General features: G+C 39.3%; 2 protein-coding genes across 3 annotated transcripts in view; both read left to right on the top strand.

Annotated features, from left to right (window-relative positions):
- EEF1E1 (eukaryotic translation elongation factor 1 epsilon 1) overlaps positions 1-5,089 on the top strand; it is a 32,841-nt gene extending 27,752 nt beyond the window's left edge. The window contains exon 4 of the mRNA XM_032861538.1: positions 5,027-5,089. Within this exon, the coding sequence (XP_032717429.1) occupies positions 5,027-5,074 (48 nt within the window). The 3' untranslated portion in view covers positions 5,075-5,089. The remainder of the gene's footprint in view (positions 1-5,026) is intronic.
- Positions 5,090-5,243: 154 nt separating this feature from the next.
- BLOC1S5 (biogenesis of lysosomal organelles complex 1 subunit 5) overlaps positions 5,244-26,951 on the top strand; it is a 38,496-nt gene continuing 16,788 nt past the window's right edge. Inside the window, exons 1-4 of one of the 2 annotated variants that reach the window (XM_032861535.1) lie at positions 5,244-5,399; positions 7,136-7,218; positions 21,364-21,493; positions 21,596-21,675. In XM_032861535.1, coding sequence (XP_032717426.1) covers positions 5,285-5,399; positions 7,136-7,218; positions 21,364-21,493; positions 21,596-21,675 — 408 coding nt within the window. In that variant the 5' untranslated portion in view covers positions 5,244-5,284. The remainder of the gene's footprint in view (positions 5,400-7,135; positions 7,219-21,363; positions 21,494-21,595; positions 21,676-26,951) is intronic. The other variant, XM_032861534.1, reaches the window with a different exon arrangement.

Genomic DNA, 26,951 nt, shown 5'->3' with positions numbered 1-26,951 from the left:
TTAGGAAGTCCCTTCCCCCAGTTATGTTTATCCTTGATGGGCTTATACCAAGGAATGAATTTCAGTTTTGTTCTCAGTATGTTTATAATTAAGTGCTCATTTTATTTCTATTTTTTAATTTTCATACGCTTCTATATGGATGTAGCAACTATTACCTTGAAGTCAGAACTTTACTTCTATTAAATTGACATTATTTCCATGACTTAGATGTCTTAACTCTCAAAAAGCACAAGAACTGGAAAAAATCCCTTTACAATTCCATGGTTGAAAAGTGTCTGATATTGAGTCTCTAGAAAATGATCTTGTATGGTGTAATGTCATGGTGAGAACAGCTATTCTTAAAAACAAGAAGTAGTTAGTGTATGATTCCATGAATGTAATATTTTTTGGAAAAGACAGAATTTTAGAAATGGAGGATATATTATAGGGTTGGGTTGGGGATAGAGAAGAAAATAGGTATGATTACAAAAAGGCCCCATGGGGATCACTGTGGCTTTGAAACTGTTCAACATGTTTACTGAGATGATCAATAGACAAACCTATACATGTGATAAAATTGCACAGAGCCAGGTGCATCAAGGCCATTGAGCATCTAACTCTTGGTTTCAGCTCAGGTCATGGTCTCAGGGTAGAGATTGAGTTCCACATGGGGCTCTGTGCTCAGGAGAGAGTCTGCTTGGGATTCTCTCGCTCTCCCTCTGCCCCCACAATCAATCAATCTTTAAAAAAATTGTATAGAGTCAAATACACACATGCACACACACACCATGAATACAAATAAAATGGGAAAGGTGGATAAGATTCCTGGATTGTATCAACGTCCGTATCCTGGTTGTGAGGTTACCATTTGCAAAATGTTACCCTTGGAGGCAAGCAAGGTCAGGTGTGCGAGGAATCTATTATTTCTTGCATCTGTGTGATAATCTATCATTATTTCAAAGTTTCATTTGAGAATACAGAAAATCTCATCGACAGACAAGAGAGAACACAAGACTTTTGGCAGGATGACATAGAGTCCAAGGACATGCTCTCAGCAGCCCTAATCCTTGCTGAAGTGCACGGTGCAATGGGGCTATTCTCTGACTCCTTGCTATGGACCTAACCATCCCAGAGAACAACATAAGTCAGTGATATGCAGAACAGATAAAACAGCTAGAACATGTATCTGCAGACTGTAAGCAACAGAATTGTAGAAGAGTAGTCATATAGTGATAAATAGAATGGCTTCTCTCTTCTCTCCTTCCCAATCTCCCTTCCCCACTCTCTCCTCACCCGCCATCTACACATAAACACACGCACAGGGACCAAGACTGTTTCTGCCGCATGAAAGTTGGGCAGTCATTTAACTTCTCTGTGCCTCAGCATCCTCATCTGTAAGATGAGGATAATAATAATACCTACTTCAAAGGACTGACATGAGGGTTAAATGAATTAGTATGTATAGAGCATTTACAACGTTATCTGGCATATCATGGGTGCCGTGTAGGTGTTTGTTCAGTTGAAACACAATTCTGACACTGATTACAGGAATTAGCTTAGACCCCACAGGTAATGGACACCATTCCCTATAAGACCAGCCTCCCTTTAGACACCAGGTGCAAACTCCAGGCTTCCAAGCCACCCATGTTTCTGACCAGTGGTCTACAGATTTTGGAGGTTCCCACTCTACCCTCTTGGGTTCAGTAATTCATTAGAATGGTTCATAGAACTCTGGAAAGTACTGTACTTCTGATTATAGTTTTATTGCAAGGGATACAAATCAGGACCAACCAAATGAGTACATGCACGGGGTGAGGTCTGGGAAGGTCCCAAAATCACAAAGTTTCTGAATCCTCAATATACCTCACCTTCTAGATACATCAGTGGGAGATTATCAACTGGGAAACTCAGTGGAGCTTCTGTGTCCAGGAGTTTTTTATGGGGGTTTCATTACTTAGGTGTGGATACTTGAATTATTGACCGTGTAATTGAACTCAGTCCCCAGTCCCCCTCCACTCCCCAGAGGTCAAACTGTTATTATATGGCTCAAAGCCCCAACCCTCTAATCACCCATTGGTCTACAAGCATGGCCAACACCCATCCCCAAGCCATCTAAGGGCCCTTGAGAGTGACCTGGTTAGCATAAACTCAGACCACCATGAATAACAAAGACACTGCTGTCACTTGAGATATTCCAAAGATTTAGAGGTTATCTCCAAGCAACCAGGAGCAAAGATCAGCCCAAGTCTTTATTATAAAACATAATAAACCTTACTGAATTGAATAGGCAGAAGGGGCAAAGAAAGCATTCCGGGAAGGGAGTGTCTAAAGAGGAGCAGCAGCAATATGCCTGGCATAGTCATGGCACAGTGGAAAGACCCCCGAGCTGATTGGGCTTTGCTACATTGCTAAGGACCAGAGCTACTGTTCTGCTATTTGATAGCTACGATGCCGTCTTATGGGAGCATGTGGATTACTGGAACCCATCGTAAATTCTATCTAGGAGAGGTGGGCATAATTGAAACACACACCATTTAGTGAATTTATTTATTTATCATTTCTCAAAATTTTACTGTTTCTCACCAATGTATTATTTCCCCCACAAAATTCATTCTTTCTCACAATACCGTGGTCAGATTGGGCAGTTTTCTGACTTCGTGTGGTGTTGATCAGGTCCACTGCAGGTCGTGGGACTGCATTCAAAAAGGCTGATGCTTGGGATGAAAAGAGCCAAGAAGGGCCCCCTCACACATCTGGGGCCTTGTGCTGACTGCTTGCTGTCTCAGCTTTCCCCCACACAGCCTCTCTCTACATGGGATGTCTTATCTTCTAGTGCTTCTCCACATGATGGCCTTACTACAGCAGGACAGCCTGGACTTCCCGACAAGAGAACAAAAGTAAAAATTACCAGGTGTTTCAAGGCCCAACACTAGCACAACATTTTTTCCACCATGTTCTATTTGTCCAAGCTATAACAAAGCCAGTCCAGTTTCAAGGCGGGGTGGGGAGGGGACAAACTCCATCTCTTGATGGAAAAAGCAGCATGTTGCATGTGTACATAGGGAGAGAAGGAATCACTGTCGTCATCTTTGGATACTCTACCATGTCCTCTGACCCTCAGATTACTAATCAAGGGGGGTATTTTAATAGCTACCTCAACTAGAGGTTGAGGTTCATGAGAAGATTCACGAGAATCTTCCTGAGAAGATTAGGAGACATGGCATAGGATATATGCTAGCATTTTATAGATTGTAGAGTGCTAAAAAAAGTACAAGATTTGGGGCACCTGGGTGGCTCAGTGGGTTAAAAAGCCTCTGCCTTCAGCTTAGGTCATGATCTCAGGGACCTCGGATCGAGCCCCGCATCGGGCTCTCTGCTCAGCAGGGAGCCCGTTTCCTCCTCTCTCTCTGCCTGCCTCTCTGCCTACTTGTGATCTTTGTCTGTCAAATAAATAAATAAAAATCTTTTTTAAAAAGTACAAGATTTTTTTAGTGGTGGGTGATAAATGTGGATTGGAAGAACGAGAACAGTTTATACAGGGCTTTAAAAGGAGATAGAGGAAATTATAGTAGTCTTAATAACATGTATTGGGCATTTGCTATGCACCAAGCATTGTACTAAGGGCTTTATGGGCATTATCTTCTTTAATCATCACAGCCTTACAAACAGATATTTTATTGCCATTTTGCAGTGAAGGAACTGCAGGCAAGTGGCAGAGCCAGAACTTCAATCCAGTTCTGTCTAGTTCCAAAGTCTTAACTACTACTGCACCTAGAATTCTTCTGTCACTTATAAGTAATCAGCAGTTGGGTAAGCAGAGATTGCTGCTACCCCAGGACTACCGAAACAGAATTTTTGAATGTGGAATCTACAGTCTGCATATTTAACATCCACACTAATGTGGAAGAAGCATTAACCTCCCTGTACTATAGTGAGACTTTTCAGGTTTTTCAGTATTTCAAAGACACTAAGAAGACAAGCTGAAAGGAAATTTAGGTGCAGAAATTTGCAGGTGCAGAAGAAAGCTTGAGCAAGAAAAGTACTTAGAAGTGGGGAGAAAAATGAAGGGCTTTAAAAATAATTACATTTTCTAGAGGTTGATGCTAAAACTAAGGAAATGAAATTGGGACTAGAAAGGTTACAAAGGTTACAAGGGAGACTACAACTTGCAATTAACTAAGTGTACATTTCATGCATTAATTCATCTATTTTATGCATCTTTGCCTTTGGGCTTATTTCCTTTGCTAGAAAACCCCAATTTCCATCTTCTCCTCACTCAACCTGACTAATACCTCTTCATTCCTATTCTGAGGACAAATATGTGCCTCCTCTGGAAGTCTTTCCTGGCTGCCTCCCACTTCCAGGTGTCCCACATGTGTACTGTACCTTCCTGCATGCTATCATTTATAGACTTCATATTCTAAACGTTGGCTTATGTTCCTTCTTCAGCACTAGGCTGCAAGACCCTGGAGGGTAAGAGGTGTACAGAAAGAGAGGGACAAGGGGAGACTGGATGATTCTTAGAAAGAACCACTGGATGAACACAAGAGTTGAAGGAGCCACTGCAAAGCGGCACATTGTCCTTAGAACAAACATGAAGACTTGTTGAGATTACAAGATGAACTTTATGAAGTTTAACAAACCACAGCCATTAGATACCTACAGCTCCAAAGTTGACACTTCATGACCACAATTCAAAGCTGCCTAGCAAACCGGTCCCTTCCGTAATTACATGTATTTTATCTTAGACCATATAACAACCGGTCGAAATTTTGCACATACAAATACCAAGAACACATTTTTTTTCTTCACATGGGCACGAATGAGCCTAAGTGATTCGGGCAAGTTACTTAGCCTTTAGCCCTGTTTCTTCATTTGTTAGAAATGATAAAACCGTTTTCCCGAGCTGCTATGATGACCAAACGTGGCAATGCACGTCGAAATGCTTTATAAAATACTGGTGTCAGGTAATAATAGAGATAATATACTTCTACCGCTATTAATAACCTGCGACTGTAACCCCTCTCTGCCAACCTCTTTAAACCAAAATAAATTCCAGCGAGTTCAAGGAGAAATTAACAGAAGTTCACGTTAACGTTCCAATTCCGGAAGCATCTGCCCTAACCTAGCATGGCGGCATCTGCTTCTTAAAGCCCCCATCTCTGGCTACACTAACGCAACTGCGCGATAAGTAGACTCAGCTTTCCCCACGCCCTTTGATGACGCCCAAAATCCGCGCCCGGAAGGCGGGCAGCGTTGGTCTGCGCAGGCGCAACGCGGAGGCGGGTGGGCGGAGCAGGTCGCGATGAGTGGCGGAGGTTCGGAGACTGCTGTGGGTAGTGAGGCCACCCCGGGCGGCGGCGACAAGAAGAAGGATTCGCTGGGAACCGCGGGCTCGCCAGCACAGCTCATTATCAAGGGTACGGAGTGGTGGGGCTATCGCTGTGGTGGAGCCCGGCGCCACTCCACCTCCCAAGCTGCACCCTCTGACCCGGGGCCGCTCTCCACGACGACCCCCAGTTTCCGGGCGGCCTTGGGTTCGTGGGAGGTTGGGGGAGTGGTGGCCAGAGCCTGCCTGGTTTCCTACGCCAGGTTCATCCCAGTAACAACCAACCAACCCAATCCCTCCTACTTTTTCGAAAAAGCCGCGGACGTGAGTCTTGGGCCCCGCCCCTTCGCCCCTTTCCCTTGCCGGGGACTTTTGAGCACCGGGCTTCTTTGGACGCTGCCTCACGACGGTCCTGTAAAGCTTAGGGAGGCATGGGGCTGGGGAGTCGGGAAGGGCCTGCGCCACATAGGTTCTCTTACCAAATAAAGTCCACACATTTCTGCATACTGTTGCCCTCACTTGGGCTTTAGTAGTTCATATAAGTAAACTATAGACTCCCAGAAGATCTGAGGTGAAGGAACGTGTCTAACTTGATTTTATCTAATGTTTCCCAAACTTAACTCAGCATAGAACTTTTTTTTTTTTTTTAATGAACTATATTTTCTTACAGAAGTGTTCTGGGTAATGAACCATTGAAGGACTTAAGCAGAAATAATAGTTCTCTTTATATTTTTGTACTTAGCATACTTCCCCTGATGTATTCTATGCCAGTAAGTGAACATGAAAGATACATGTTTTTATTTGGAGATCTAATTTCCTCCAGGAAGTTTGAGGTTTACCTCTTTAATTTTATAGTTGTTACAAAGTAGGATGAGTAGAATGACTTAACCAAAAACAGTTTAAAATTCACAACTTCTTCAGACGTACCAAAAAGTACAAAAACCTATAATGCACACTCACCACCCATCTTAATAAATAAACGTTCAAAGCTCACTGGGAACCTTGCTCTAGTTGCATTGTTCTCCCTCCTCTCTAAAGGTAACCACTGTCTTGGTTTTGCTCTTTATCATTCTCTTTTTTTTTTTTTTTTTTTGAGATTTATTTCTTTGACAGAGAGAGATCACAAGTAGGCAGAGTCAGGCAGAGAGAGAGGAAGGGAAGCAGGCTCCTCGCTGAGCAGAGAGCCGGATGCGGGGCTTGATCCCAGGACCCTGAGATCATGACCTGAGCCGAAGGCAGAGGCTTTAACCCACTGAGCCACTGAGGAGCCCTGCTCTTTATCATGTTCATGCCTTTCTTTCTAGTATTATTGCTTCTGTATGTGTCCCAACAGGAAGTGTCTTCTGCATATATACAATGGCTTTATCCTTCTGAACTTGCTTTTTTGTTGAGCGTTACAGTTGTGAGATTTATCCGTGTTAATAAATGTAACTGTACTGTATTCATTTTTACCTGCTGATTTTTAGTATCCCGTGGTCTAAGTATGTTTCCATTGTTAACTTTTTTTCTTCTTTTGACCTTATACTCATGCTGTAGTAAACATTTGTAAATGTCTTTCATCTGTGTAGGAGTTTCTCTGGGGTGTGCACACAGGCATGAAATTGCTGGGTATACATGTCTTGAGCTTTATCAGGTATTGCCAAATTGCTTCCAGAAGTACTTATGCCAGTTTACTGGCAGTGGGTGAGATTTCCTCTCACTCCAAGTCTAAACTAGATTTTAACCTACCTCTATTCATGGGAATTGGGAAGAGCAAAACAAACTAGAGGTCCTAGAGATTGCGTCACCCAGCGTGGATTAACTCTGAATTTCATTTTGTCTTTACAGACCTTGGAGAAATTCATTCAAGGCTTTTAGATCACAGGCCAGTTATTCAAGGCGAAACCCGTTATTTTGTGAAAGAATTTGAAGTGAGTATTTAAAACTTATTTTGTAAAAATACTGCCCTAGTTGTTAGTGTGTTCATATACAGAAGGGGATTTCTCTGATTTTAAAATCTCTGATTTCCATTCGCGTGGTCGTAAAACAGGCAAAGGAAAACTCATTCAGAGGCATTACCATTCATGGAAGGAGCATAAGCCTAAGCAGCAGGAGACTTGGGTTCAAGTGCTGGTGCCTATCTGGAGTATTGAATATCTGTTGATCTCAGTCTTCTTCATCTTTAAATGAGATATAGTGAAAAAAAGGTCTTAAAGACTGATGGGTGTAGGTCTCCCAGATTCATTCTATTTTTTTTTTTTCTCAGTTGTAGTATCAACACCCACCCAGAGTACTCAGATTAAAACATGAGCCTCATCCTTGGCGGTTCTTAACCAGTTAGGGCCCACTTTCAGTGACCATTTCTTTTGGATATTATTCACAATATCTCCATCCCTTCTGATTTGTGTTCCTGCTTCATCATTCCAGTTAAATCCAGTCTTTACCATGCTGCCAGAGTGCTCTTATGTTACTTCGATTTTTAAAACCCTTTAATAATATTTGCTGTCTACAGGATGTCCAAGTATCCTTCTCTTGGCCCCTACCTTGTTGGCTTTACCATCTGCCCCCCAACATTTCATGCTGTGCTCCAGCAATACTGAAGCACCAGCCTGCCTTCCTGTTTCATTCCTGGTGTTTGGCACATGTATAATTGGTTCATTGTGCATTAGACAGTAACGCCCCGAGCTGCTGTCAGGTAGATGGTAAATGCTGTTGCACACACAAATTTCATGATGCTGTGTGAGTTGGGGTGCTGTTTTTAAATAAGACTCCAACCAGACAGGAAGTCTAAACCTGCCAAAAGGAAAGAACCTTTTCATAAATACTTTAAAACTACAGAAAGCCTGTGGCACAGAGCACGCCAGATGAGGGACACAGCTGCAGCTCAGATACCATTTCTGGGTTCAACAGACTTACTTAAAATTTGCATAACACCTGATTCACAGGGTGGGTGTAAAGATCAAAGGTATGCATGTGCACCCAATGCATGTGTCTGTATGTGTGTATTTGAGAGTATTACTTAGTATCTAGGAATAAATAACTGCTAGCTCTCTTTATCATCATTATTGTGTGGTGGGATTTGGATAATCTGGGACACACAGAATATTATCCAGAAATGATTCCCTTATCATGCTATATGAAGATTATTACCAGTTCCATGGTGAGAATAAATTTTGGGCATGGTATGGCTGGATTTTATGTTTAAGAGTCTTCCAAGGCCAAAATCAAGGTGTTGATCAGACATTGTTCTTATTTGAAGCTCAGAGTTCAGTTCTTTTCCCTGGTATAGTGAAGTTCCCATTTCATTATTTGGTCTCAGCCAGGGGCCCCTCTGAACTCCTAGGGGCCACTCACATTCTTTGACAGGTGGCCCCTTCCATCTTCAAAGCCATAAATTGGGGACACCTGGTTGGCTCAGTTGGTAGAGCGTGTGACTCCCCACATTGGATGTACACATTACTTAAATCAGAAAAACAAAACAAAACCATAAGTCAGTCTCACTTACATGGAGTCCCTCCCTCTCGTGCTTGCCAAGAGGAGCCTAGACTCTGTAAAGGACTCACTGATTAAGTCAGGGCCACTGAAGAGAATCTCCCCTTTTTAAAGTCAATTGATTTGGGACCTTAATAAATCTGTAGAATATATATATACAGTAGCACCTCGATTAGGGCTTGATTGAATAACTGGGAGAAGGTGTGTGTACACTGTGGGGTAGGGGTCTTAAGGGCCATCTTAGAATTTTGCCTACCATAAGCTCTTGTAACTACCTGATATTTTCCTTGTTACTTATTTATTACCTGTCTTCCTTCACTAGAATAGAGGTACCATAAGAGTCAGGACTCTCCATTGTATAGAAATGCCTTATTCTCTCTTGTATTAAAAAATGCCTAAACCAGGGTACCTGGGTGTCTCAGTCAGTTAAATGTGTGACTCTTGATTTTGTCTCAGGTCATGATCTCAGAGTTGTGAGACCGAGCCCTATGTCAGGAAAGGAGGCTATATTGAGGAGGGGAAAAAGAACATGGGCCTTGAAGCCTGACGTCTTTGGGCTCAAATCCTGCCCCTCCGCCTTACCAGCTAAGATTACCTGCTTTACTAAGGCTTAAGGTGCCTACTTAATAATGGGAGCAATAATATATACCGTACAGTTCTTGTGAGAATTAAATGGTATGTTATTTTTAAAAAATCTGTGACATAGAAATATTTGATGAATGTTGTTAACTCTTAGTATTAAGAGAAAGTTGGTAGCAAATAGAGTCAAATAAAAATGTTCTAATTCAGAATTTGCAATAATTTGAACAAGAATAAGTTCCATTTTAGGGAAAATAGAGATTTGCTAAGCAAATGACATGAGCTTATATTAGAAAAATGTTTACTAGAGAAGGAAATGATCACATGTAATAGAAACAAGCTATTCTTTAAGTGTCTTGAGCACTTGTTTTGTGTGAGACAGAATGTCAGGAACCAGTGCTCTCCTGATGAACAAGACAGACCCATCCTTCATGAAGCATTCTCATATTGTCATTAAAGACTGACCTCTGAAGCACTCAAAAATATCTTGTCAGCTAAGTTTAAGTGGTTATCTTCAACCAAGTGTAACATAACTCCTTTAAATGGTTTTCTTTTCTTTTTTTTTTTTTTTTTTTAAATTTTGTGGGGTGGAGAGAGCAACAGAGGCTGGGGGACAAGGAGACCCTTCAGTGAACATAATGCCCTATGTGGAGCCTGATGGGGGTGGGGGAAGCTGATCTCAGGACCCTGAGATCATGACCTGAGCTGATGTGGGATGCACAGCCGTCTAAGCCATCCGGCTGCCCCAAATCCTTTTCTTGCCACATACCTGATCCAGGCTTTTTACATGATAACCTTCCTAGTTGGTCTTCCTGAGGGTTTAGAGTAGTGTGGAAACTTTCCTTTGTATCAGGTTCAACTAACTTTTTTTGTGTATCGTGTTCTGACATTTCCCTTCAAGTTAGAAGGAAAAAGCTAAAAGCATTTTAGAAGCTTTTGATTTGAATTTATACCTGCATAATTTGCAGCTCTTTTGTGTCTTGCTGCAGACAATAACATCCTCTAATTTGTCCCTAGATGGCATGGTTGGGCAGAGAGGAATGGTGAAGTAGAATTATCAGGACTTGTAGAACTTTCATCTCTCTCGCATTTAAACGTAGTTCATCTTAAGAAAACCTGGCTAGTATTTCAAACTAAAGTTGTTTATAGTTTTTGTGTTTCAGAAAGTTAATGTGCGGGGGAACAATCATCTTTTTCTTTACAAAATTTTATTTCTAAAAGAGGGGAACAAGTGCCACATGGTGGCAGCATTACGTAAATTATTGAAGTTCTATCATATTTAAGCTCTCTTTTTGTGCTTGTTAGTATTTCTGGACAGTTGACTATCTTTTCCTGACTTTATGCAGATCTTTTCTGCATGATTCTATGTCGTTGATTCTGGTGCACAGAGATCTCAGTAGAGCCCTTTCAGTGAGCATTAGTTCAGTAGGGTCTGTGGGTGCAGCATTGTCTGCTGGACCATAATCTTTCTAGCTGCAGGGGAGAGGTCATGGCCTCTCCATGTGGAACTGCTAGTGAGCTTTGCTGGAGTGCTTTTGGGGTATATGGTCCTATACAAATTTCTTTCTTTCTTTCTTTTCTTTCTTCCTTTCTTTCTTCTTTTTTTTTAGTTTCATAAGTCTCTTTTTTAATGGAAAAACTTTTGTTATTGAATCATAGGTGACACACAATTTCAGGTGTACAGCATAGTGATTCAACAAGTCTATACATTATGCTGTGCTCCCCACAAGTGTAGTTTCCCTCTGTCATCATACAATGCTATCACAGTACCATTAATTATATTCCCTGGGCTGTACCTTTTATCCCCATGACCTGTTTATTCAGTTTGTTAACTGAAGCATGTGTCTCCCACTCCCCTTCACCCATTTTGCCCATCCCCCCCCACCTCTTCCCCTCTGGTTGCTTATTTCATTTTTAGAAAATTTTATTCTCTGAATGCTTTATTGAATAGTTACTGATTACCTAGGTATATCAGTAAGTAATGTGTTTAGTTACTAGTAACTAAACTAGTAACCTGAAAAATGGTGAGTTTTTAATAAGTATTTATTTTTCTCTCAATATCCAGGGCTGGATTCAACTTTTTCTTCTAACTTTGCATTCTACGTCCTGGAGTGTTGCTCCTATCCTTATGCTTTCAAGGTGGCTTTGGGAGCTCTAACCACGACATTTGCATTTCATGTAACAAAAAAGAAGGCAGATGGGAAATAGCAAGCAGTCTTTACAGGCACATTTACCACTCCAGATAGTATTTGGGGACTGATAGGAAGAGAGGAGAATGAATCCAGAAATAATGTTAAGGAAATAGATAAAAATAAATAAGAAATAGTCTACCTCCAGGAAGTTTACAGTCTAGGGGAAAAAAAGACATATGAACAGTGAGTTTTAATGGTGGAATTATTATAAAATAAGCACAGAGCACTTGAGATCTCAAGAGGAAACAACTCCAGAAGCAACTCCCAGCAGAGGGGGGAGGAAAATTTTCATGGAGGGGTTGGTGTTTGAGCTAAGAAAGAAAAATGAATGTTAGCCCCTAAGGGGGAAAAATAGAGAAAATGATTAAAATTAGAGGCCAAAAAAAAAAAAAAAAAAAGGATTCAAATAAATACAGTAATTACAGAGTCAGGAGGGATTGTGTCCATGAGTTTGAATGTGGGTTGGGTTGAATTAATGGAGAGAAAATTCCTTAAAAGGCAGGACAAACTAGAATTTCACATGACATCCTGATCTCTCATTTTTGGTTAGATTATTAGAGTGACTGTCAGATTATTAAATATCAGGATAAAGTCTGTCCCATATAGCATGTGATAGACCTATATATACACACAATATGGTTTTAAATCCTGTGGGACTGATGAGTTTAGCGATTGAAAGAAAATTTCTAACATCCTGTCTTATATAACACTATCATTGAGCCTATTTGTTGTTTAAATGAATGAGGCTACAAACTCCCTTTCTACAATGTAAGACCACCAGTTTGTCTGCTAGAAGAAATAACCTTTTAAGTAAGTGCTTCTTTTTTAATTTTTATTTTTATTGAAGTGTAACTGACACGTTACATTAGTTGCAGGTCTACAGGTAGTAATTCAACAAGTCTATATGTTATACTGTGTTCACCACAGATATAGCTACCATTTTCACCATACAATGCATTATAATACCATTGACTATATTCCCAGCGCTATGTCCTTTATCCCTGAGACTTGCTCATTCCATAAGTGGAAGCCTGTACTTGTTACCCCCTTCACTCATTTTGCCCATCCCCCCCCACCCTCCTCTCTGGCAACCATCTCCTTGTTTTCTGTATTTATAGATTTATTTCTGCTCTTTGTATTATTTTTTTAGATTCTACATATAAGTGAAATCATATGGTATTTGTCCTTTTTTTTTTTGATTGATTAATTTTGGGGGGAAGGGGTAGAGGAATAAGGAGAGAATCTTCAAGCAGTCTCCCTAGTGAGCTCAGAGCCCCATGCAGTGCTCAGTCTCACCACCCTGAGATCATGACCTGAGCTGAAATCAAAAGTCAGATGCTTAACCAACTGAGCCACCCAGCTACCCCTGTCCTTTTCTGTCTGACTTATTTCACTGAGCATAGTATCTGCTAAGTTCATCCCTGTTGTTGCAGATGGCAAGATCTCATCTCTTTTTATGGCTGAGTAATAGTCCAGAGTGTGTGTGTGTGTGTGTGTGTGTACGCACACACTTGCACATTTCACATCTTCTGTATCTATTCATCTATTAATGGACACTTCTGTTGCTCCCATATCTTGGCTATGGTAAATAATGCTGCAGTAAACAGAGGGGTGGCTGTGTCTTCAAAAATGGTGTTTTCATTTTCTTTTGGTAAATGCCCAGTAGTAGATTCTATTTTAATTTTTTTTTTTTTAAGATTTTATTTATTTATTTGGCAGAGAGAGACACAGCAAGAGAGGGAACAGAAGCAGGGGGAGTGGGAGAGGGAGAAGCAGGCTGCCCGCCAAGCAGGGAGCCGGATGTGGGGCTCGATCCCAGGACCCCGAGATCATGACCTGAGCCTAAGGCAGACGCCCAACAACTGAGCCACCTAGGCACCCCTCTATTTTTAATTTTTTGATGAATCTCCATACTGTTTTCCACAGTACCAATTTGCATTCCCACCAACACTACACAAGGATTCCTTTTTCCATATCCTTGACAACACTTGGTGTTTCTTGTCTTCTTGATTCTAGCCATTCTGACAGGTGTGAAGTGATATCTCATTATCGTTTTAATTTGCATCTCCCTGATGGTGAGTGATGTTGAGCTTCTTTTCATGTGTCTATTGGCTGTCTGTATGTCTTCTTAAAAAAAAAAAAAAAGGCTATTCAGGTCCTCTGCCCATGTTTTATTTGGATTATTTGGTTTTGGTGTTGAATTATATAAGTTCTTTATGTATTTTGGATAGTAATCCCTTATCAGATATATCATTTGCAAATGTCTTCTCCCATTCAGTAGCTTGTCTTTTCAGTTTATTGGTTAAGTTTCCTTTGCTGTGCAGAAGCTTTTTACTTTGGTGTAATCCTATAGCTTCTTTTTGTTTTTGTTGCTTTTGCCTAAGGCCAATATTAAAGAGATCATTGCCTGTGTTTTCTGATAGGATTTTTATGGTTTCAGACCTCACATTTAGGTCTTCAATCCATTTTGAGTTTATTTTTGTGTACAGTGTCAGAAAGTGGTCCAGTTTTATTCTTTTGCATGTGGCTGTAGTTTTCCCAGCACCATTCATTGAAGAGACTGTCTTTCTGTCATTGTATTTTCTTGCCTCATTTGTCATAGCTTAATTGAGCATATAAACATGGGTTTATTTCTGGGCTCTCTATTCTGTTCCATTGACCTATGTGTGATTTTTGTACCAGTTCTGTGTACTGTTTTGATTACTACAACTTTGTAGTGTATCTTGAAACCTGGGATTATGATACCTCTAGGTTTGTTTTTCTTTCTCAAGACTATGTTGGCTATTTGGGTTCTTTCGTGGGTCCTTGAAAATTTCAGTATTATTTGTTCTATTTCTGAAATATGCTATTGGTGTTTTGATAGGGATTCTTAACTTTATATTTTATTTTAACTTTGATAGTGCTTCTTAACTTTAGTACATTGTGGTTCTTCCAGAAGAATATGTAGAGGACATATTTATTCAATTTGAGTACAATTTCAAGGGCATTCTGGAATCCCAGAGCCCATCCATCGACCCTAGAGTAAGACCTATAATTTGAATAGAACTACAGAACTCCCATTTCTGTTTTTCATTGTCTTTGTATTTGAATTGAGAACCACTTTTTTGTATCTTGGTAAAGAAAAAATGTACCATAAGGAATGCAAAAATCTCTATAGTCTTGATTCATTCAGATTCCAGTGCCATCGGGAGCAAGGTGGCAGCAGCTTTGACATAATTGGTCTGATTTTTTGCTTCAGTCTGTCAATAGAGATAGAGCAGCTAGAATAGCAAAACTAAGCAGCATCTATAATAAAACCAGGAGACAAGGTATTCCCCAAATACCAGAAGACCAAATCACCAATAGCTAAAAGGTTTCTGCGGAATCAGAAACAGAAGGAAGACATGGAAGAACGCCGGAGGGTCTTGTGAAGCGTTGAATGCTAGAAAACCTCAAAATTACTATCAGGAATGCTTGAGGGGCCATTCTGAGGAAAAGGTAGAACCTTCGGAGGGGACTTCACAAGTTCTAATTTCTGAGTGAGTGGTAACAGACCACAGGAAAGTCTTTAGGCTGAAGCCACCTATGAGTTTGAAACTCACAAACCAAAACACCCTTCTGGAACAAGGCCCTGCACCCAGAGAAACTAAAGGAGATTGAATACTTTGTGAAACAGCAGGAAAGGGATTCTAGAACTTCCAAATTTGAAAGGCTGTCCTGACCACCCTTCCCTTCTAAAAACAGAGGATAACTAATTTCACGTAAAAGTAAGCAGGAGTCAAATCCCATAACAGTAATGTCCTTTAAAGCAATGAAGTATGACCACAGAAAAAGATGCCCTAATATTTAAAATGAGCTTGGGAAGCATAAGAAAACTATTAGAAGTGAGGAAAAAATGGTATAAATCAGAATCAGAAAAACTCAAAATTGATTGGCTAAAACAAAAATGGAAAAAAAAAGCTAAGGTGAAAAATTCAGGAAAAAGAAATTTTAAAAATTATTTCAGGAATGAAAACTAAACTAGGAGAAACTCAGGAGTGAATAAACACAATGGATAGCCCTTGTTTGAAATTTAAGACATAGTGAAAGAGAGAAGAAGAATTCAAGAGAAAGGAGTAGTTTTTGATAGTAAATACAGCAGATGCAATACAGTGTATGTCTGATAATCAGCCCCTACAGAAGAAAGCCAAAGTGATATAATAGAACAAATGTGAAAACTAAAATTCAAGAACGCTTTCTTGAAATAAAATACTAGTGAAATTTTATGGAAGGGCACACTGCTGTCAGGGAAAATTAACCCAGAAGGGCCTATAGTGAGAAATTTTATTAATCTGTTGGATTTCATAGAAAAAATTTTTTCTTTGGGCATATAGACAAAATGGGGAAGAAGACCTGATTGTTAACAGACTTACCTGTCTTACGCTAGAAGACAATGGATTTGAACAGCCGGGGATTTTATGTCTAGCCTAACTGACCCTGAGCTATAGGGACCACAGATCCACTGTTGCTGGGTCTTGCAGGACTCTGCAAATATTGTTCAAATGAGCCTTTCCTGAAGAACCTATTATGTAATCCACAGAGTGAGTTTCAGATGACCTAAATAGTTGGTAAGACTTCTACCTAACAATAGTTGGTAAGCATTAAATACGTATTTACTTACAAAACTAAGACTGAATGGTAGTTGTAAGGGAGAGAGTTTAACACACAGTGGCTGCTTTCTGATAGTGCAGATGCGGTCTGGCAGAAAGTGGAGGCCGAGGGAAGTGTATATGAAAAGTAGGATATTGTCTCTTGTTGTCTTATAAATATTAACTGGGAGTAAAAGGACATTGTTTCACGTTGGATCGTGAAGAACTGTGAAAGCTAGAGAAGGAGGTGATCCTAATATTAATACTGCTTATAGTAGGGAACTAGTAGACAGTCACCAAAAAAGTGGAGCCCAAGGGTATTATATAAAGTATTAATATAAACACAACTGTGAGAACAAAAATGCCGAGTTCTTCTCAATAGTGAAAGAGATGCCAAAAGAGAGAGAGAACAAATAGATCACATGACCACACAGAAAAAGATTATGTATGTTGGTGTATGTGCGTTTATGAGTTTCCCTCAGAGAGTGACATAAGAATAGTCTGTATGTCATGTTTCCATTTAAGAAGGAAGGAATTGGAAATATATATATGCTTACACGTATGAGTAAATACGATGGGGAGAATAAAGGCAAAAGAGAGAAAATTAAATTTCCTTACAACTTACAGCCCATTGACAAATCTTTGAGATAGACAGAGTGACCTTCTTCTCAGAGCTCAACTGCCTCTGTGTTTATGCTTTGCTAAGAGCAAAATGCAGTCTTAGCTTAATACCAGCCCGACCTCCAGGATCCTTTCAGTCTTCTTTAACATACGAAAATTGCTTTGGAAACTTCCTTTTCTCTACCCCCATATCTCTCTGTATTTTAGCAATAGTCTTCCAAGCATGTGGCCCCCTGGTAAACGTCTGAAGGGTCACATGACTAAGGGTTTACTGAACAGTAGCAAATGACCTTTACCTCATAACAGCTAGTCCCTCAAGGTCTTGGAAACCGTGCTTCCAAATTCCTTAAAGGAAGATGTCTGTGGCCATATCCCACTGAACATGCCTGATCTCAAATTCCTTAGAGGCTTATACTATCCCTAATCAATCATCCTCACAACCCCAAGTGCAGCCGTTTCTGCCCACGGGTCCTGTCCCCAGGCTTTAAGAAAACCACCTTTTTGCCCTGAAGACACCTCAAGAATTCTTTCTTGACCATTCACTCCAAACTCCAGCATTTTCACATCAAATACATCCACATACACATACATGCCTGTGTGTGTATATGTGTATATACGCATATGTATGTGGATGTATATCCACATACTTAAGACGGTGGTAGGATAAAGTTTTTAAAATAATTACCTATGGAGAGAGTTAGGAAGGAATACAGTGCAAAGGACATGGAGAGAAGCTAGACTTTTTTGAATGTATATATATTTTTTATAGGTGTAACTTTGGAGACATGTAAGTATTTTACATAAATTAAGTTTTAAGGAACAGATCCTAAAAATCAAGCAAAGCGTCAAAAAACAAACCAGTGTTTCTGGATGGTTGCCTTGGCATGCAGAGAGCAATTCTGTTGCCAGTAACTTTGAAACAAACGGCAGTTTGATGGTACGTTCTTAATGGAAGATCCCTTCAGAACAGCAGCAGCAACAGCAAACCAACCATTACGCTGTTTGCAGTAATCATTTTGTTGAAGCTAGTGTCGTCATTGTCGTTTGAGTGAAGTGGTGATAAAGCCAATGTTTAGTTCTGTTGGTGTTTTCGAGAACTGCAAAGAAACGGGTAACAGAACAGTAATTAAAAACCTTATTCTTAATTCGTGAGTATGAACTTAAAATGGATCTTTTAGAAGCACATAACCTATTTTGTAACCTTGTCCACTGAAAGCCCTAGAAATAATGACAGACCCAGTAGCAGTGACCGCCCCTAGTGTTCATTCTCAAATACTGTTCCTAAATATTTGTGGTGTTTAGAGACCTGCTGATTCCACGTCTGAGTCCAGAAATCTCCAAGGTGAGCCTGGAGCACCCAGTTGTATCAGAAAGCAAAGCAGCTACTGAAGAACATACAATTTTTTTAAAGATCTTATTTATTTATTAGACAGAGATCACAAGTAGGCAGAGAGGCAGGCAGAGAGAGAGGGGGAAGCAGGCTCCCCGCCGAGCAGAGAACCCAATGCGGGGCTCGATCCCAGGACTCTGGGACCACAACCCGAGCTGAAGTTAGAGGCCTTAACCCACTGAGCCATCCAGGTGCCCCCAAAACATACGGTTTTGTCTAAAGCATTGCAGAACACAGTTGACTGGGCTCCCACTGGACAAAGATAGGACAGTTTGACCACCAGTAAGGAAAAATACTGTAATGGCTTGAAAACTTCAAATATGTTAATTCCGTGAGTCATAGGAATGTGTAGAAACAAACAGAAACCTTTAGAGAATACTAGGGAACCAAATCATTATTTTTAACTGTAAAATAAGAGGAAATAATCAAGTGCTTTATTTTGCCATTCACATGTAAGCATTCCTAAGAGTAACTAAATAGTTGAGAGGAAATTTTTTTTTCCCAGAAGTATTCCTGCTGATAAACGAAGACGGAATGCTACCAACATCCTGCTGAAAGTACACAGCCCACCTCTGAAATACTCTTGCAAACAAAAAAACAAAACCCTGAATCTGATCAAGCCTCTAGTTCTAACTACTAATTTACAGGAAAGAGAACAGACAAAGGGATATGTTAAATTACACCACAGGGGTTCATTCAGCCAAATAACAGACTGTGGGAAACTGCAGAACAGATGACTCACTTTTTTTTTTTTTTTCAACAAATTGCAAAGAAAAAAGTGATGGAGGGGAAATCTGTAGATTAAAAGAAGATTTAAGAAACATATTAATCAGTTGCAATATATAAGTTTTACTTTGATTTTGGTTTAAATGGGGATAAAAAAGAACATTAATGAGATACTTGAGGAAATGGGAATACCACCTTGATATTTAATAGTATTAAAGAATTATTATTGAGCACGTGTGTATGTGTGTGAGTGTGAGGAGAGAAAGGGACAAAGAGGTGGTCTTACTGTATTTTTTTCAACTTTTTTTTTTTAAGATTTTATTTATTTATTTGAGAGAGAGAGAAAATGAGAAAGAGAGAGCATGAGAAGAGGGAGGGTCTGAGGGAGAAGCAGAATCCGATCCCAGAACTCCAGGATCATGACCTGAGCCAAAGGCAGTCCCTAAATCAACTGAGCCACCCAAGCGCCCGTGTACTTTTTTTTTTCTTTTTTCTTTTCTTTTCTTTTCTTTCTTTCTTTCTTTTTTTTTTTTTTTTTTTTTTTTTTTTTAACAGAGGAACCTTTGTCTTTTAAAAGATGTTGAAATGATGTGCTGTTTGGGATTTGTTTCAAAAGAATCTAGAATTGTGGGCAGGAGAAGGTATGCATTGTTACAGAGGGAACAAAAAAAAAGCCAGGAGTTGAGAACTGTTGATTGGTGATAAGTACAGGATTCACTTTTGATTCTTCCTCAACCTTTGTATAACTTTTTCATTTTTACTGTGGAAAAATTAGTAAAAATCTGGCCATAGCTGCTCCGTAGCGGCTCAAAACAAAATGAAGAGCTAGGAGTGGCTCAGAACAAAATAAAAACCTCAGCAATACTATTAACGTATTATTTCCCTACAATCAAGTTTACTACCCTTCTTTTTTAAATGAACTTTTTATTTTGTATTAATTTTAAACTGACAGTGAAGTTACTAAGGTAGTATAAATAGTTCTCATATATATCCCTCACTCAATTTCTCTCCCTACTAATATCTTATATAATGGGTAAAAAACTAAGAAACTAACATTGATACATTACTATTGATGAAATACTAGGCTTTATTTGGGTTTCATCAGTTTTTCTATTACAGTCCTCTTTTTATTCTGGAACCTAATCCAGGGTACCACGTTGCATTTACTCGACTGTCTTTTTCGTCTTCTTCGGCCTGTGACGGTTATCTTTCTTGGTTTTTCATGACTTTTACAGTCTTGAATTCTGGCCAGTAGCCTGTAGAATGTCTCCCAATCTGGGTTTGTCTGATGTTTTTCTTAAGATTAGGCTGGGTTATGGGTTTTGGAGAAGTGCCCTTGTCACATTGCATCAGAGGGTACATGTTATCATCATGACATCACTAATGATGTCAGCCTTCATTGTCTTTACTCTGAAGTCAGTATTTTTTGCTTTCCCTACTTTGTTCTTTGGAAGCAAGACATTAAGTCTGGCCTACCCTCAAGTGGTGGTGATGGGGGGTGGTATTAAAGTCGCTTTCTGAAGAGGGGGTGTGTCTGGGGTCCTCAAGGCCACATCCAGGTTCAGTAATTGACAATAAGCCTTAGCATATGGTCATACTGGTGCGTAGGCTTTAATACGGCAGAAGGATACAGAGCAAAATCAGCAAAGGGAACAGGTGCATGACATAGATTTTGGAGGAAACCAGGCAGAAGCTTCCAAGAGTCTTCAGTGGAGTCACACAGGTTGTGCGGCATTTCCGCAGCAATGAGCTGTGACAACACAGGTGAAATGCCTACTGGAGAAACTCACCGGCGTCTAGGAGTCCAGGGATTTATTGGATTTGCTCAGGTAGGCAGTCTGTGCCTGGCATGTGTCAGAATTCCAGAGTCCCAAAAGAAAAGATGTGTCTTATCATTTATAGAAAGTTTTATACTAGTGCAGGGAACTATTTACTGGGCCAGGTCCCAGACCCTGGCCAAAGGCCAGCCTTGTAAGCAGGCCTTTCTAAAGAGAATGGTCAGTGTTAACTCTTCTCTGTATAGAGGAGTATCTACATGTTGTTACCTTTACTGCACAATTTTTGAGAAAAATGGAATGAGATTTAAAAACAGCATAGTAATGGGAGCTATTATTATGTGTTTGATGTAAGAACAGCAAAATTAAAATTAGATCAAGGGTGTCTAATTTCTTTTCTGTACAGAATGAAGTATGTGGCAGACTAGGCCTCTTTCTGTTCATTTAGTGTTTCTCCTGCCCAGTTTTAAACGTTGCTATAAAAATATTACTCATATTGCAACTTTTGAAGCATTTCAAATAAAAAAATGCCTCCAGGTTGTGACCTCATTTATTGCCAAATAATTGGAAGAAAGCTGTGTAAATTTCATTAATAAGTAATGGCATAACAACCGAAACCTGGCTGGAAATCCCAGAAAGTAATTACTGAGATTTAAGACACAGTATGTATTAGTAATTTACTTTCTTTTAATAGGAAAAACGTGGTCTTCGAGAAATGCGAGTTCTTGAAAATTTGAAGAATATGATCCATGAAACAAACGAACATACTCTTCCCAAATGTAGAGAAATCATGCACGACAACTTAAACCACGTTCTCCAGAGATGTAAGCCAGCATTGTTGTTGTTTTGTTTTGTTTTTAATATATATATTGTTCTTTTTCAAATGAATGCTATGCCAAAATGTATTTCCTTCAGTATTTTGATAGTAGGTAGAGAGAGAATTCTTAACCAAAACGTACAAATTGGAAGCCCTGCCACAGAGAACATTGACTATCTCGTGATTCATGTACGTTGCCGTTGACATTGAGAACCTCAGTCTCCAAAGTGAGAAGGGTGCATCTAGGGTGCACAAGGCAATCAGTCCTTTTAGGATGTGAGACGATTGGAACACATTTTACCTTTTTTGTTTTTTTAATTATCCATAAGAAGAAGTTTGATAATTAGGACTTAGGCTATGAAATGAAGCTTCTTTTTCAAACAGGATACTAGAGTTTTTAACTTAAAAAAAAAAATCCTGTCATAAATATTTGTATCTTATAACATTTTTCATTGAGCAAAATGTTATACTTTGGAGAGATATTCAAAAAGAATCCTTATTAAACATATCAAGTAATGACATAAAAGTTTTATTAATAACTGCTTTTACTCAAGGCTTCTCCTTAGATCTATATTGATGGTATTCAGCTTGTCCAGGGATAGGTAATGCTGGTAACTGAAAAAAATACCTTTCTGGGGAATAAAAAAGAAAAAACAAAACTAGCCAGTAACATAATGATCTATGAAGGAAAGCTGCAGGGAGATTTGGTTGATAACTGAAAGCAAGTCTTTGTATTCAAGTCCAGGTTAGTCTTATGTAGTCTGATGCCTTTAGGAGCTTGGAGACAGTGAATACCCTGTATTACGTTTGGTTTCTTTGAGTGGAGTAGTAGAACGTCTAAAATTGACTGTAGGCTTTTGCATTTTACTACAGATGTCCCGTGTTTGTTTGTACTGTCATTTCCTTAACCTTGACAATCATTCTAGATGTTATACTAACAGTAAAACTTGAATTATTATTAATGAGAATACTTATGAATGCATTTGAGATGTGCTTGTAACTTGCCTTTTCTACACTTTGAGTATATAAAAAAAAATTGGGTTAAACTTGGTAAAAATCTGTGAGTTTTATGAAATCATGCAAGCAAGTTTATATGGAATATACTGGAATATATTCCAACCTAAGTAGCACTTTACAAGCCAAGGGATGAGTTAGGTTTTGTTTTGTGCCTCTTAACACAACTGCCACATTTATCTCTTCCCGTGCACGGTGGAGAGCTGTGTGCTCAGAATTCTGCAGGTGTGGCCTTAAGCCGGTGGTCCCACGTGTTGCACAGAACTAAGGAACTGTGGAGCAGCAAGGTGCGGACGTCTTGAATTACTGGAATGTAGAACTATGACGGAATCGTCAGCTTAGAAGTATTTCTGCTTTGGGCTGGGTAGCCACCCACCTTGCAGAGTGTCTCCAGATTTGGTGACCAGAAGCTTTAGAACAAAAACTGACCTGTGGCTCCATAAAAATCACAAAAAGTAAATGAGAGCTCTAGGAGGATAGGGAAAAAGCAGCCCATCAAGTCATCAAGATGCAGCCTTTAGGTTATTTTAAGTGTTTCTTTACTATAAAAGATAGTGGTTACTAAAGAGCAAAGAAAAAATTAGAAAAACAAAAAAATCATTAAAAAACACTCAGCCGTTAAAGTCACGTTATTATTTCTGCATTAATTTATGCCTTGAGAGTTGGAGGCCGCTTTCCCCTCCTGCCTCTCTTCCCCAGCCCATCACTGGAAAATTTTAACTTTATCAAGGTTTGCAGTATTTGATTTCTGTCCTACACTTCCAGCGCTACCGATTGTTTTTTTAGTCGTAGACTGTTCAGTTCCTTCTGATCTATTGATTAGATCTGTAATGATATTGTGATAGTTCTCGCTTTGTTTCCTTAGCACTGTGACTTCATTTCTCATTTCATGCAGTGTGTTTGCTCTCTTTTAATGAGTTCATATTGTTATTTTGTATAACAAAGTACCTGTGGAAAGTTGTATTAGGTTTTCTTTTCCGAATAGGTGCTTTGTCTGTCTTATCTGTCTCTCACATGTTATGTGGTTTCTCCCCCCGCCCCCAAATCTGTTTCTGTACAAATGTAAGCATATTAGAGTTCTAAGAATTTTGTCAACTCATTTTCTTTTTCTAACTTTTGGGGGATGAAGTAATTAAAGTGGGATTAGGAGTCTCAGTTCTTGGCTGCCATATTTCAGAGTTTACAATATACAACTCTAATTCGCCCTTGTTCGGTAAATGAGGGAATTTTTACCTTTTGTTTTTCTTAACGTTTTATTTATCTTGTGAGTTAGGTGGGGGACTAAGTTTGCCTCGTTTTGCTTCAGTCTGTCTCTACCTAGAAATCTTTAGGAATTCAGCAGTTTAAAATACTAACCAATTATTTATAGCACTTTACCAGTTAGAATTTTCACCAGTATTTTCTTCTTCACTGACTGCCTCTGTTCCCCATCTCCTTCCTCTTCTCCCTTTTCCATTCTCCTTCCCATTCATTCCCTCACATGTATTTTATTAATATATTTTTTTGGCTTCACTTTGAGACCGCGACCAGAACCTGATGCCCTTATCGTGTCCCTAACTGCCACCACCCTGGTCTAAGCCACAATGACGACCTTTCACCTAGATTGTTCTAGTAGTCACGTAACTCATGTCTTTCTTCCCTGTTATCTGTTCTCCACATAGGAGCGTGAGTGATCTTTTTAAAATGTGACTTGGCTCCTGTCATTACTATATCAGGATCTCCTCACCTTGCTTAAAGAAAAGCCAAAATCCTTAGAGTGGCCTGGACGTTTCTACATGATTGGACCCACTCTGACTTTTATTTTCTTCCGTTTTCTTTTCCCACACTTCATTCTAGCTACTCTGGCCTCCTTATTCTTCTCCTAGTATGTGCAAATGTGCTCCCACTTCAGTGTTCCCTCTGGAATACTCTTGTCAGGTTTTTGTACATTGTCGTTTCCTGTAGATCTCCGCTCAAGTGTCCACAGTGAGACCCTCCTAGCTCCTTTGTAATAACGCCCGTCACTCTGGCATTCTCTGGCCTCTTTACTGGGCTTTGTTTTTCTCCGGAATATCCACCACGACCTAACGTATGAGCCAAGTCCTAATGTGCTCAGTCTTTATCTATATGTTGTCTGTCTTCCCAACTGACACATAAGTTCCATGAGCTCAGAGACTGTTCTCTGCAGTACCCCGACACTTAAAACAGTGACACATTGTAGTCATGAAGTAATTGTGTTCATTGAAATGAATGAATGAGAATTCAGCCAACGTCTTCTGCTACCAAACCAAAATTATTTGCTTATGTATGTATTTGAAGTTTACATACACACACCTTGATAGAATGTATTTGCTTCTCTTGTGTGAGGACAGTCGGGATGTTGTTAACTGTTGTCTGTGGCACAATTACTGTATGTGGTGCTAATTTCAAAAAATCTTTTGGTTGAAAAAAAATAATTTGCCAAATTCTCGATGCTTTAAAATCAGTACGGTCTCCTAAAACACTGAGACAACAGGGGAAACAGCTTCCTACTGAATTAGGTATAACCAGTAAGTGATACGGAGGTGATGGGAAGGTTTGCATAATGGGCCTTTTCCCCTTGGGATCTCTAATCATGAAGAAGGAATGTTTGGTATAGTCCCATGATTTTTCTTGTATTTTAGAAAAGCATATTTCATGAAATTAGAAAGTAAGCCTTTATTATTGTGTGGCTAAAGAATTAAAAAATCAGTTACTTCGAAGGGACTGACATTTCTAAAAATGATCATTCTGTCTGAGACCAAAGACAGTCCCTATAAGGAACAAAAGTTTGCCTCTGATGATTTACTTGTCTGATTAGAAATCTGATTAATTTCTAATTAAAATTTTAAAGAACATAACAAATGACAGAATAGTGTTACGGTCTTTTAACTCTTCTTTTACATTAAACCCAGAATGATTGGAAAATGAAGAAGCACCCAAAGACTGCAAAATGGATTTTTTTAAAAAGTTATGTTTGGAGTCGGGGGAAAAAAATCCAATCAGGAAATGATAGAACCACTGCTTGGGAAAAATGATGTAATATTAATATGCCATAGAAAGAAGGCAGATCTAATCAGTTCCCATTTTGTTTTGTTTTCATCTTTTCTTTTAGAACAAACAATGATTGGGAACATAATTTTCAGTCCTAAAATATTGTCTTTGATAAAACTAAAATAAATGGTTACTGATAAAAACATTACTTTTGAAAAGCAGAGTCCTCCTCTTTTACCATATTCTCACAGGGAGGGACCTAACATTTTTCTGAAAGGGAAATCACAGTCCCTCCCTGTTATGGAACTTGTGAGTTATTTGGGGCTAGGTTTGAGTAGGATAGGAAGGCAGAATTGTGAAATACTAGGCAAAACTCTGTTTAAGCAATTGCAAAATGAAGTGGTGAGATACATACCTACCTGGTAAAGGGATTTCAAATAAGAGAAAATCCTTATAGGGAAAGGATTAATCTGGAAGGTCCTTATTATGAAAACTGTCAACCTTGAACTGTTCTTTGAAGACAAGTAAAACATTTTCATTAGAAGAAAGGAGTAAGGAAAGTATTTTCAGTAGGGATAGTACGGTAAGACAAATAGTGGTAACACTCCTTAACTACTTACACTGTGCAAAGAACTGTTCTCCGCGGCATTAATACACAGTTATTATTTGTGAGTCTAGTAGCTACTGTATTATCTCATTTAATGTCAATTCCAAAGTCCTCTTATTAGTCGTTAGGTTTAATTTACAGATGAGGAACTAAGGTGCTAAGGTATTAGGAACAGCAGCAGTCACAGCACCTGGCACGTAGTAAATGCTCATTCAGTGTTAGACAAGTAAATCAATGAGCAAGCAGGCATGCCAAGTTATATGACTAAGTGCTCAACTCCAGTTTTGACTATGGCTTGCTATTAACCTGCATGCAAAACAGTGAAATAAGTGAAAACGTTTGTGTACAGAAATACAGTGGATCGAGTAAATGAAGAGGTCTGAAAAACTGTTGGATGAAGACCAGTTTCCTTGATGAGATCATGAGAGAAGCAGAGTGTTGAGGGTATGAGCCAAGTTCTTAGAGGCAGGGGTCTGATTTTAATCCTGCTTTCTGTACTTACGAGTCGTATTACCCCCTCTTTGTACCTCAGTTTTTTTACAGATGCCAGAAATCTGTAAAATGGGACAGTGATCCTCTCCTAATAGGAAAGTGCGTTTAAAAGGAATAGTACATGGGAAGTACTTAGCATAGGTCTGGGCACATAGTGATACTTAATAAATAAGTCTAATAATTACTACTAATAGTTGTGGTCCATTGGAAAGGGAAATCACTCAGTGAAAACAGAAATTTGAATGTGGTGGCAGTGAGGATGAATTAACAGATAAGAGAGGAGAAGCAAGAACAGAAAGTTGTGGAAGCATTATAAGTATCAAGTACTGCCTGCAAGAGAGAAGTTCACGTGTATGAGAAA

This window comes from Lontra canadensis, unplaced genomic scaffold (genome assembly GCF_010015895.1).
Source record: "Lontra canadensis isolate GAN:19392208 unplaced genomic scaffold, GSC_riverotter_1.0 scaffold21, whole genome shotgun sequence".
Lineage (NCBI taxonomy): Eukaryota > Metazoa > Chordata > Mammalia > Carnivora > Mustelidae > Lontra > Lontra canadensis.
Note: the sequence above shows the minus strand (reverse complement) of the source record. Positions and strands in the feature narration are given on the sequence as shown.